Source organism: Mirounga angustirostris, unplaced genomic scaffold (assembly GCF_029215605.1).
Source record: "Mirounga angustirostris isolate CCGP_5_RB_7025 unplaced genomic scaffold, mMirAng1.0.hap1 SCAF_14, whole genome shotgun sequence".
Classification (NCBI taxonomy): domain Eukaryota; kingdom Metazoa; phylum Chordata; class Mammalia; order Carnivora; family Phocidae; genus Mirounga; species Mirounga angustirostris.
In genome coordinates, this window is record NW_026991722.1 from 49,372,522 (window position 1) to 49,384,738 (window position 12,217).

Genomic DNA, 12,217 nt, shown 5'->3' on the forward strand with positions numbered 1-12,217 from the left:
AGCCGAAGGCAGTTGCTTAACCAACTGAGCCACCCAGGCGCCCGAGAACATTTAATGGTATATTAAGAGATATCTTAATATGCCATTTTTCAGTGATGCATGGTATTTGTGTTATTCCATATTTCATTTCTTTTAGACTCATCCATGATCAAGATACTGTGTTTCAGAAATTGTTTGCTGAGGGATGCACTATATGTGTTCAAGTTACAGCAATTAATAAATTAAAAGATTCTATCAATACTAATATTTTGGTTAATCTCATTACCCAAAGAGCTCTGGTTTTATAATACATTTTGGAAGAACAAAGAGTTTTCTAGCATTACCATCATTATATTGATGTTACAAAGGCCTATAATTTTTAGTAATGCAAAAATTAAGTGATTCCTCACCAAAAATCACTAAATGAGTTTACCATGTCTTACATCATGTAAGATCTTGTGACCTTGGGCAAATAACTTTAACCTTTTATGCCTCCATTTCCTCAAAAATAGGGATGATGATGATAATAATACTTGTCTCATAGGATTTTTGTAAGGGTTAATTAAATCAAAACAGTAGGACATTTAGAACATTAGCACTCAGTTAATGTTAGTTGTTATTAGTATGAGCTAATGTTAGCTTTAGTCTTCAAAAGACGAGATGTAAATAAAACGTTTAACATTATTTCAGTATGCTGAGCATTCATTCATTCATTCATTCATTCAACAAACATGTTTGCCAACTTATTTTTTGTCAGATAGATACTAAGCACCAAGGTGCAGGGAGAAAGATGAATAAAATATGGTTAGTACCTTCTTTTAAGATGTTCGTATCCTAGTGAGGAAATGGATATATTTTAAAGTGAAGCATTTTGTCATTATAGTCAAAACTTTTTTATAAGAGCCTATTCAGGTCAAGTTTAGAAAACAGGAATGCAATTTAATCCTGCCTTAGGAAATTTCTCCAATAATCCAGCTGTAAGACAGTACTGAATATTTTTTGTTGCAACAAATACTACAAGTAATACTTGACTATTGACTTTTAGTAAAGTCCAGTATTTTAATCCTTCCCCCCCCAACACCCAGGAATATAATATTGTAGGTATTTTATATTGAAGTACACCGACAAGTTTCAAAGTGGTTTTTGCTAAAAAAATCTTTCCTTCCTTCCTTCTCTCCTTCCTTCCTTCCTTCTCTCCTTCCTTCCTTCCTTCCTTCCTTCCTATTTTTATCAGTTATTCCCTGGCTTGGTTTCTGAAGCACTTGAAATGTTGATATAAACAACTCACAATGTTTTTGGATTTTCTGTAGTTCATAGCAGTTAATGACTTTATTTAGGTTTATCTATACAAAAGTAATCTTGAATTAAACATATATACTATTTGTAATACATTGTCTTGTACTTGATTATGTTCTCTGGTTTTTCCTTGCATCTATATGGTGCATATCCCAAACTAATTTCTAAGTTTCTCAAAAGTAGAAATTGCACTCTATTCTTCAGTACCACTGTCTTACTGAATAACATAGTGTTGTTTAGTAATTGCCTATTATGTGAATGGTTGAAGGTATGGTTGATCTTCAAGAATCAGCAAAATACTGATTGGTTTTATGATAATATGTAAGTATAATTTTGAGTTACTGGATGAAATAGAAAACTTCTGAAATTCTTGCTCCTGAAATCCAAACATACCTTCAATTACTAAGGTTAGAGATCTTTATTGCTGAAATACAGCTAAATGAAGAATGATTTTTAACAGTTTAAAGGTTAAACTTCTGGCTACATTTATAATAATCTAAAACCTCTCATAAAAAGTTACCTAAATTGGGGCGCCTGGGTGGCTCAGTCATTAAGCGTCTGCCTTCGGCTCAGGTCATGATCCCAGGGTCCTGGGATCGAGCCCCACATCGGGCTCCCTGCTTGGCGGAGAGCCTGCTTCTCCCTCTCCCACTCCCCCTGCTTGTGTTCCCTCTCTCACTGTCTCTCTCTCTCTGTCAAATAAATAAATAAAATCTTAAAAAAAAAAAAAAAGTTACCTAAATGACCAGATTCTATATGAAAGCAGCAATATAATATATAAAATAACTTTGAAAGAAAAAAGAGGACAAAAAGTGGAAGAATGAATGGATATGTACAAGTGGTGTCCTTATATTTCCAATGCTGCATTCAGAGAAAGTCATATTATTAACTTTGCAGAGGCCAAATATTAACTTCAATTTATATAGCGTATTACAATTTAGAAGATACCTTAGGGATCAAATGGTCTGTTTTCCTATCTAATTCAGATTCCACTGGCATTGCTATATGCTTTTCTTTACATTACATGATGTGGAATCAATCTCACACTGAATTTCTGAGACATTCAGTAGTTAATGGAATGAAGATGTACTAAATCTAGAATTTGTCATTTGTTATATGGAACGTTTTCTCTACAAACCTGTTACTTAGTGCCTGTTACTGCCTCCTGATTATTTGATTCTCTAGTTGATCTGAATAATTTCCCAAGGAAAATATAAAAAGTGACATATTTTCCTGTTTTTGTTTTGTTTTGTTTCAGAGCACTGTTATATGTGTTTAATGGTACTTAAAGGAACTTCTGTTTTTTCACTATTAATAAAAATGTAATGACTTCATACGTAACGAATATGTAGCTGATGACAGCTGCCCTATAACAGCTATGAAGTGTGTAGTAGCTATTTGATACCTTTTTGAGGGTGTTCTCCTGATGAACCAAGGTGGTGACTGTAGTGGTGGCGATGGTGGCAGTATTAATAGTGGTGGTTGTAGCTTGTTAAAGGCAGTAGCAGAAGCGGTAGCAGAGGCAGCCATAGTACCTTACCTTCCTCTGACATTTGAGAGCTTAGGAAATTTTTTTCATATGGTCTGTTTAGATGTGTTTGATAATCTCATGATTCCTAAAGGTCACTACTATCTTATGTGTAATTGTAACTTTATACTGAATTTAAAGAAAGAACCCTGTAAGCCTTGGAGTCTCAAAAGATTAGCAGGCATCACCTCACCAGAACTTTAGGTTATGTTAACTCAACCACTTAAGGCAAAAACTCTTTTTTGCCCAGAAAGGCAATGTCATTTTGGCTGAAGAATAATTGGGGCAGAGAGAGAAGTTGTGCTCGTGTCTTTACAAGTCAACACTTCCTTATCCCCAGTCCCTAATCCAAAAATCTCTAAAAACTGGGGCGCCTGGGTCGCTCAGTCAGTTAAGTGTCTGACTCTTGATTTCAGCTCAGGTCATGATCTCAGGGTTGTGAGTTCAGGCCCCGTGTTGGGCTCCATGCTGGGCATGGAGCCTACTTAAAAAAATAAAAATAAAAAAATAAAACCATAAAGCTCTAAAAACTGAAAGCATTTTTCACTAAAATTTGTTTGGTGGCAAAAGCTGCCATAACGTGCTCTCATGGCTAAAAACCTAATCTGAACTAACTTGAGGCTATTTATGGTTTTTATTTATCCTACTTGGTATGAATATTCATATGTTTTGCTGCAGGAATAGTAAGGTATGATTACAGAGTGCTGCTTCTGACCTAACGGGGTTTTATTTAACATATGTATCACTTTTGTACTATGTTTCTAAAATAAAGAATTATGAACTTGCACTCAATTTTTAAAAAGCATAGCAAGTACAATACTGAACAAAAAAAATAAGCATGTAGTATATATTACTGGTTGTTATTGAATATTGAAGAGTCTTTTGTTTTTTTTTTACCTTTAAAAACTCTTTTCCTCTCAGATACTTATCTTCAGCAAATCCTAATGATAACCGAAGTAGCCCCAATGTGGATAAGAGCTTGGTAGGTATTTTCTTATTATTTTTTAAAAAGTTGTTTTATGGATGGTGTATTTTGTATACATGATATTAAGTAAACATGTGTTGCATCTGAATGTGTAGTTAGTGAACTTGAATTTTGATAACACTTTTTACTTACTGTCTCCTTCTAACTTGATTTCTTGCCTGAATATCAAGTGGAGTATTTTATGTGGAGGTAATTAGTAAACTATAAATTGCTACACATATTGACAGTGGCAGTCTTTCTGATCTTTGGAATTAGGCATTTATGATACATCAGTTTGTCAGTAAGGGTCTTGACAGGAAAACAGATAACACATTCAGAAGACTTAACTAAAGAGAGTTTTGTGTGTGTGATAAAATGTACATAACATAAAATTTAATTTTTAAGTGTACAGTTCAGTGTCATTAATCACCTTCACATTGTTATGTAACTACCACCATCTGTCTCCAGAACTTTTTCTTCATCCCAGACTAAAACTTTGTGCACATTAAACTCTCTATTCTACTCCCTGCAACTCTGAGTAACCACTATCTTACTTTCTCTGTCTCTATGAATTTGACTGTGCTAGGTACCTAATGTAAGTGGAATCATACAATTTTGACTTTTTGTGATTGACTTATTTCACTTAGCCATAATATCCTCAGGTTTTATTCATGTTGTAACGTGTATCAGAATCTGATTCCTTTTTAAGACTGAATATTCTAGTCTATGAATATATCACATTTTGTTCATTCATTAAGAGAGTTTAGTGAAAGGGCTATTTACAGTGCTATGAGCAGGGTCAAGGGGAGCAATAAATAAAGGGTGCAAAAGCACCCGTTGATTAACAACAGGGGGGAAGCTATTGTCCCCAGTCTGAAGGGACAAAGAGAGACAAGTATTGTTACCACAGCTCAGAAAAGCCTTACCATCATCAAAGAGGAACAGAATATAGAACACGGTCAGCACCACAGTATGGCAATAAAAGGGTGGGGAGAATAGTACTTTGTTTCTCCCACCTTCTGATTCCTGCTGGTGTCTCCCATATGTTAAAACGAACCCTAAAATCACAGGACAATAGAATCCAGGTAATGCAATCTGTAGATTGCAAGGCAAAAGTAGGGCAGAGGATGGATTTCATGGCTAGAAAGGGGAGGGAGCAAATGGAAGAATAAACAGTACAGTCAGCATCATCTAATTTGTCCACTGAAAATTACTGTTATAAGTAAATATTAGAGACAGGAGGCCTTTTTATTGTCCATATAGCTCATGTTCATGAGACAGGGGTTAAAAAAAAAAATCTTACTTAGACTTCAGAAGGTCCTTTTGGGTTGACCAGGACTTTTCTTAAAAATATTAGACGTAATTGGGGTGCTTGGCTGGCTCAGTTGGTAGAGTGTGAGACTCTCTATCTCAGGGTTGTGAGTTCAAGCCCTATGTTGGGCATAGAGCTTACTTTAAAAAATACTAGAAACAATTATTTGGCCGTCGTTGGAGCATTCTTTGAACTCTTGTACTGTAGCCTACAACATATTAGGGGGAGGGGAATAGGTAGCAATCATTTGTTAAAAGCTGATGTAATTCTTTCTCCTTGATACATTTATTCTTAAATTAAGAGAACATGCAATGTGAAGGGAGAGTGGAAAAAAGGAGAATGGACTGTGTGAGGACTTGTTAGCTGTTCTGACCATCTCTCTTTTAAATTCTCATCTCACCAGAGCTGTTTCCCAAGTTACATAGTTAACGGGCTCAGAAATCTTGAGAACCTTTGACCTAGGGAAGGTGACGATAAGGAGCTACTATAACCCACCTCCCACTGTATTACTTATCTGTAGGATTAGTGGTACATAGGACTTTAAAAAATATTTAGTGGAATCATGTTTTCTTTGGGCTGATCTCGTTCAGTGGTGATTGCCAGAAGTTCCTTTCACTGGCTGCTGCTACCTTTTATCTTTTCTCCAGGAAGATCACAGGGCGAGTAGACAACTTTGGTGTCTCCACTGTTTCTGTTAACGTAGAGATAAATAGAAAAGTCGACAAATTTAATTTTCAACTCTTCCTTTAAAGCCTTCCAGCAAAGATGCTAATGAACAGCTTTGCAATTGACAAATAGAATGAATAAATTTCATTCCTATCTTAATTTTCTTTTTTGCTGCAAATGACACTGATTAATCCCTCCTCCTTGGAACTTCCATAACTCTTTCATGTTCCCATTATTTCCTTCTGTTTTCTTCCCACCGCTTTAGATTTTATTTTCAATCCTTTGTGCAGGATCTCTTCCCCTTCTTCCCTCCCTCCCTCCCCTTTAGTTGTTAAATGTTTCTCAAGATGATTCTGATCTTTGCTTTCTGCTCATTTTCTATAGGTAATCTTGTTTATGTGCAGCTTGTTCCTCTAAATTCCAGACCTGTATCTCTCCTCTCTCTCTCTCTGACTGGATTTCTCTTCTTGTGCTTCTCAGTTCTTAACCTAGGCCAGAGCTAAATTCATAGTTCTCCTCTCTCCATCCCCTCCCCAGCAGTTCTTACTGTGTTCCCTATCTTTTGTATGGTAATCTGTTGCTCTCTTCTTTCTTTTTCCTTCCTGCCTGCCTGCCTTCCTTTTCTTTCTGCCTTTCTTTTTTTCTTATGTTGATTTTTTTTTAATAATCCTACTTTGGTCTTTCAAATTTTTGTATTATTGAAGTATAGTTGACATACAATGGTACATTAGTTCTAGGTATACAACATAATGACTTGACAATTCTATACATTACTCGATGCTCACTACAATAAGTACAATAAGCGTAGTTACCAACTGTCACCATACATTGTTATTATAATGTTATTGACTATATTCCCTGTGCTGTACTTTATCATCTCTTATTTCTAATCAGTTGTTAGGTTATAAATTCTACCTTCTGACTGACACAGTTATCCATTTCCTCCTCTTTGTTCCTGTAGCCTCTGCCTCATATCAAACCTATATACTCTTTTGCCTGAACTGTCTCAAAAGCCTGTTAACTGGTTACTTTGATTAGAATTTGTCTACCCTCTACTCTGCTCACCTAACTGTTACTGAAGTGATGTACTATGTTGTTTCCTTTTTAAAATGCTTATAGGTTGGGGCACCTGGGTGGCTCAGTCGTTAAGCATCTGCCTTCGGCTCAGGTCATGATCCCAGGGCCCTGGGATCGAGCCCCGCATCGGGCTCCCTGCTCTGCAGGAAGCCTGCTTCTCCCTCTCCCTCTCCCACTCCCCCTGCTTGTGTTCTCTCTCTCGCTGTGTCTCTCTCTGTCAAATAAATAAATAAAATCTTTAAAAAAATAAAATAAAATGCTTATAGGTTAAAGTCCCTAACTACAATTTTTGCATACAAAAATCATGGTCTCACTCACCTTTTCAGATTTTATGAGACTCATTCTCTCTATTACGTTCTGTGCTCTTGATTTCTTCCCATTTACAAAATATATCATGTTTTCTTCTGCTTCTCTACTTTTGAACTCATTCATTCTGGCTAAAATGCATCTTTTCTACCACCTTCTCCACTTAGTAAATATCTTCATCTTGTAGGTCCAATCTCAAACATTACATTTTCCTGGCAGAATTCCCTTCTTCAGGACACCTCATATATAACCTTATCATCACCACATTATATTCTAATATTTGTGTGTATGTCTTTGGATTATTGTATGTTCTATTCCTCCTATTTCTATTCCTCTATGCCCCTCTATTTAATTCTTAGCTTCACGAGCACAGGGACCAAATCTTCTTAATTTTTTATATTACTAATGCCTACTATAGTGCCTGACACATTTCTAGGTGTTGAGAAAATGCTTATTAAGTTAATAGTAATTTCAGATAGAAAGAAAAAGGATAAGATTGAACCAGGTAACTCCCTCTTGAACAGATGTAGAATGGTAACATAAACTTGTTATTTTTAAGTTCTCTATGAACATTCTTAGTAGGATGAGTTTTGTTTTGTTTTGTTTTTAATTAAAGCAGGAAAATTTGCAAAAAACAATTTATAAGCTGGAAGAACAGCTGCATAATGAAATGCAATTAAAAGATGAAATGGAGCAGAAGTGCAGGTGAGAGTGTACTTTATATGTTTTTAACATTAAAAATTGTATAGCACATACTTATTTAAAAATTTGCCCTCTATAAAACACTTGAAAAGTAATTGGAAATGAGGTGGAGATACAAAGGTTGCTGCTTATACACATTCAATGAAGAACGTCTTGGCTAGAATTGGAAAGTAATATTCATGTTGGCGTTAGTTATAGACATATTGTCCTCAGAATATTTAAAGTGCATTTGCTTCTGGCAGTCTTTATTAAAAAACTATAATGCTGATTCACTTAATGCCTGATTTATTACTTTTCTCTGCCATTTTAATTAGCTGACTGAAAGGGCAAATTAGTTTACATTAAATAAAGTGCTTTCTAGGGTCACCTGGGTGGCTCAGTTGTTAAGCATCTGTCTTCGGCTCGGGTCATGGTCCCAAGGTCCTGGGATCGAGCCCCACATCGGGCTCCCTGTTCAGCAGGAAGCCTGCTTCTCCCTCTCCCACTCCCCCTCTCTAGCTGTGTCTCTGTCTGTCAGATAAATAAAATCTTTAAATAAGGTGCTTTCTAAAATGTAAATGTTATTAAATGTTAAAATTCATTAAATCTAATAAGAATCTGTATATTTATGAAATATATAATCAAAATTATTTGAAATAACCTAGCACAATGTTGAGTTATTTATTAACTACAAACAACTTTTATATTTTTGTGGGTGGTATTACAGAGGTAATGCAGAGATTAAGTATTCAACAAATGGAATTGGGAAAACTGGCAATTTTGTGATTGGGCCAAGGAGGAAACAAGTAAAAGTCTCATTTCATACCATTCCTGATAGATTAAATACTTAAGTATATAATACAAACTTTTCTCAGAAAAACACATATAAGCAAATTTCTAGAATTTCTAAGTATGAAATACAGAAATAAGTGGAAGAAATGGAAATAAATATGTTGAGAAGTTTCTTCATCCAAAATTAAACTAGTGATAGTGGCAGTGTAGGGTATCGATTCGAGGAAGAAGTAGGAATGGTCAAAGTGGCCTGTAATGGTAGGAGAGTGTTGGGGAGAGAAGGGAAGCCTGAGAATGGGGGGTGGTAAGGTTGACAGAATCTAGGTCTTAGAGGACTTTGTTTTTGACAAGCTAAGGAATTTGGAATGTATCCCAAAGATGATGGAAAAACCTTGAAAGTTATTAAACTAAGTAAACTGATAACATTTTCTTTTTAAAAAGAACTCTGGTTAGTTGGCAGCACTTCACATTTATTCAACTTAATGGAAATGAAGGAGGAAGATGAGTCAAGGATGATTCCTAGGTTATGTCCTTTCTTAGGGATACCTAGAGTAAAAACAAACTGGTATTATGGGTAAGGGTGTGGAGCAGAGGGAATAACATTTTGGGCATGCTGAGTGAGGTATTTGAAGCATCCATGTAAAACGTTGTACATGCAGATTTGAAGTTTAGGGTTGTGTTCAGAGCCAAAGAAAACAAATTGTGATGGAGATAATAAATACACTTTCAATTTATCTCAACTTTTTGACTAGGTTGTTCCATGATACATTTCCTCCCAGTTATATATGCCACCTTGCCATTCATTATTTAATCTTGTATAAAGTTTAAATAGCTAATTTTTGTTTATTATCAAGTATTGCATGAGTGATTCAGGGATCCTTAACCTGGAATCCATAGACCTCCTCCAGAGGGTGCATGGATGGAATTCAGGGTTCTTAAACTTGGATGAGAAAAAGTGAGTGTTTTCCATAACGTATAACGAAAATTCAGCATTTCCTTCCACTATGAACAAAAGCAATAATCTACATTTATTAGCAGTAGCTGTGAATTTTTTATTACTGATACCATAAATATTTTCATGTATTTTGGTTGTTATCTCTAAATATCATTTGTGCTCATCACTACTTTGAAATTACTACCGCTAGATCTTGTGGTTTAATGAGTTAATAAAGAAACACACATATTACTGAAACATACATTTTATTTATTTATTTATTCATTCATTCATTTATTTAAAGGAGAGAGAGCCTATGTGCGAGTGTGGGGGGTGGGGGTGGTCTTAAACAGGCTCCATGCCTAGTGCAGAGCCTGACACAGGGCTCAACCTCACAACCTTGAGATCATGACCTGAGGCAAAATCAAAAGTCAGATGCTTAACCAACTGAGCTACCCAGTTGCCCCCATACATTTTTAAAATTTAAGACTGAATTTTAATATATTTTTGGCTTGTTTTTAATCCTATATTTTATTTTACGTTTTAAAATATATTATTCTGAGAAAAGGCCATAGGCTTCACCAGACTGCCAAAGGAATCCACAGCACCAAAGATGTTAAGACATCTTAGTTAAATGGGAAAGTAAGGAATGTGGTGTTCCACCACTGGGCAATAAAAAATAAACATATTTCTAATCTATACTGCTTTTGTTTTTACAGAACTTCAAACATAAAACTAGACAAGATAATGAAAGAATTGGATGAAGAGGTACTTTTTGTTTTCTAATCAGAAGTTTCCTTTTTTGAGAGTTTTTTCTTTTTTCAGATTGTTTTGTTTTCTAAGAAAATTGCATTTAAACTTTATAGGTTGAAATAGAGAGTCAAAGAACTGTGATGAAGGCCTTACTTAGGAACTGCAGGTTTAAATGATACAGATTAGATTATATTTTAGTTTCCTTTGTATATGTACTTTTATTCTAGAACCATGTTGAAATTTTAGTACATAAATTTCATTTCAGTGGTTCTTAACATTTGAGAAAGGAGCAAGAGAATCAAATGGGATCTGGAACTACAGCAGAAAAAGACAAATAGGAAAGAGGAAAGAGTACAATTTTAAATTGTAAAAAAAATCCTTTTTAAAAGGACTGACATTAACATAATGTTATGTGATGAAATGGGAAATGTATTGATTTTAGAATTACTCATGTTTTCCATGGTGACCTAGCAAGAAGTTTTTTGTTTTGTTTTTTTAAAGATTTTATTTATTTATTTGACAGAGAGAGACACAATGAGAGACGGAACACAAGCAGGGGGAGTGGGAGAGGGAGAAGCAGGCTTCCCATGGAGCAGGGAGCCTGATGTGGGGCTCGATCCCAGGACTCTGGGATCGTGACCTGAGCCGAAGGCAGATGCTTAACGACTGAGCCACCCAGGCACCCCACAGGAAGTTTTTACTAGGGAAACATATCATGATTCAGATGTTTGTTTGCAAATATATAATACATTGTCTTCCTTTTGATCAGCTTATACTGTCTTTCCACTATGTGTATGAAGAGTACCCTGAAAAGAAATATACTTTCTATAGCCTTATTGATTTCTTCCTTTTTTTTTTTTTTTTTAGATTTAGTCTTTCTAGTGGTTTTTGTGCTGTCTTAATTTTCTCTGTTCTTAAGGAATAGTATTTGTCAATGTCTTGTTTTTTGTTTTTTTCATTTGTAGCTTTGGATATGCATATACATAAAATACATACAAATACATACATACATACACATGTAATACAAATATGTGTATTTCACCAACTTGCGATTGGTCAGTGTGTACTTAGCACTACTTATTTAGCTCAAAGTATGTAAGAAATCCATTTTGCAAATCCTCAGCTTTGGATATTTCATTTCTAAAAAACAGATAAAATTCTGGTATGCTAGATTAAAGTTAAGATCAATCCACTAAGAAGACGTAGCATTCATAAATTTGTATCCACCAAATAGCAGAGCTACAAAATATGTGAAATAAAAGCTGATAAAACTGAAAAGATAGACAAATCCACAATTACTGTTAGAGACTCCACTATCACTCTATAGACAGAAAATCTGCAAATATACAGGAGAACTCAACCACACCATCAACCAACAAGATTTTTTTTTTTTTTAAAGATTTTATTTATTTATTTGACAGAATGAGAGAGAGAGCACATGAGAGGGGGGAGGGTCAGAGGGAGAAGCAGACTCCCTGCCGAGCAGGGAGCCCGATGCGGGACTCGATCCCAGGACCCTGGGATCATGACCTGAGCCGAAGGCAGTCGCTTAACCAACTGAGCCACCCAGGCGCCCCCAACAAGATTTTTTTAACAGTTCTAGAACCCTGCACCCAACAACAGTAAAATACACATTCTTTTCAAGCACTCAAAGAATACATACCAACATAGAGCACATCCTGAACAAACTTCTACAAATTAAAAAAAAAATTTAAATCATAGAGTGTGTTCTCTGACCAAAATGTAATCAAACTAGAATGACTAACAGATATAGGGCAAATCTGCAAACATATGGAAACTAAACAACACAGTTCTAAATAATCCATAGGTCAAAGAGTAAGTCTTAAGGGGTGTGAAAGAATATGTTGGAATGTTAATTATGTCTCATAAAGTTTTTTTTTTAAGATTTATTTGTTTATTAGAGAAAGC

At 35.3% G+C, this 12,217-nt stretch overlaps 1 protein-coding gene across 4 annotated transcripts in view; it reads left to right on the forward strand.

Moving 5' to 3' along the window:
• ROCK1 (Rho associated coiled-coil containing protein kinase 1) overlaps window positions 1-12,217 on the forward strand; it is a 152,750-nt gene that overhangs the window by 77,528 nt on the left and 63,005 nt on the right. For 2 of the 4 annotated variants that reach the window (XM_045886953.2, XM_045886954.2), the window contains exons 11-13: window positions 3,725-3,785; window positions 7,745-7,833; window positions 10,255-10,303. In XM_045886953.2, coding sequence (XP_045742909.1) covers window positions 3,725-3,785; window positions 7,745-7,833; window positions 10,255-10,303 — 199 coding nt within the window. The remainder of the gene's footprint in view (window positions 1-3,724; window positions 3,786-7,744; window positions 7,834-10,254; window positions 10,304-12,217) is intronic. The other 2 variants (XM_045886955.2, XM_045886956.2) reach the window with 2 other exon arrangements.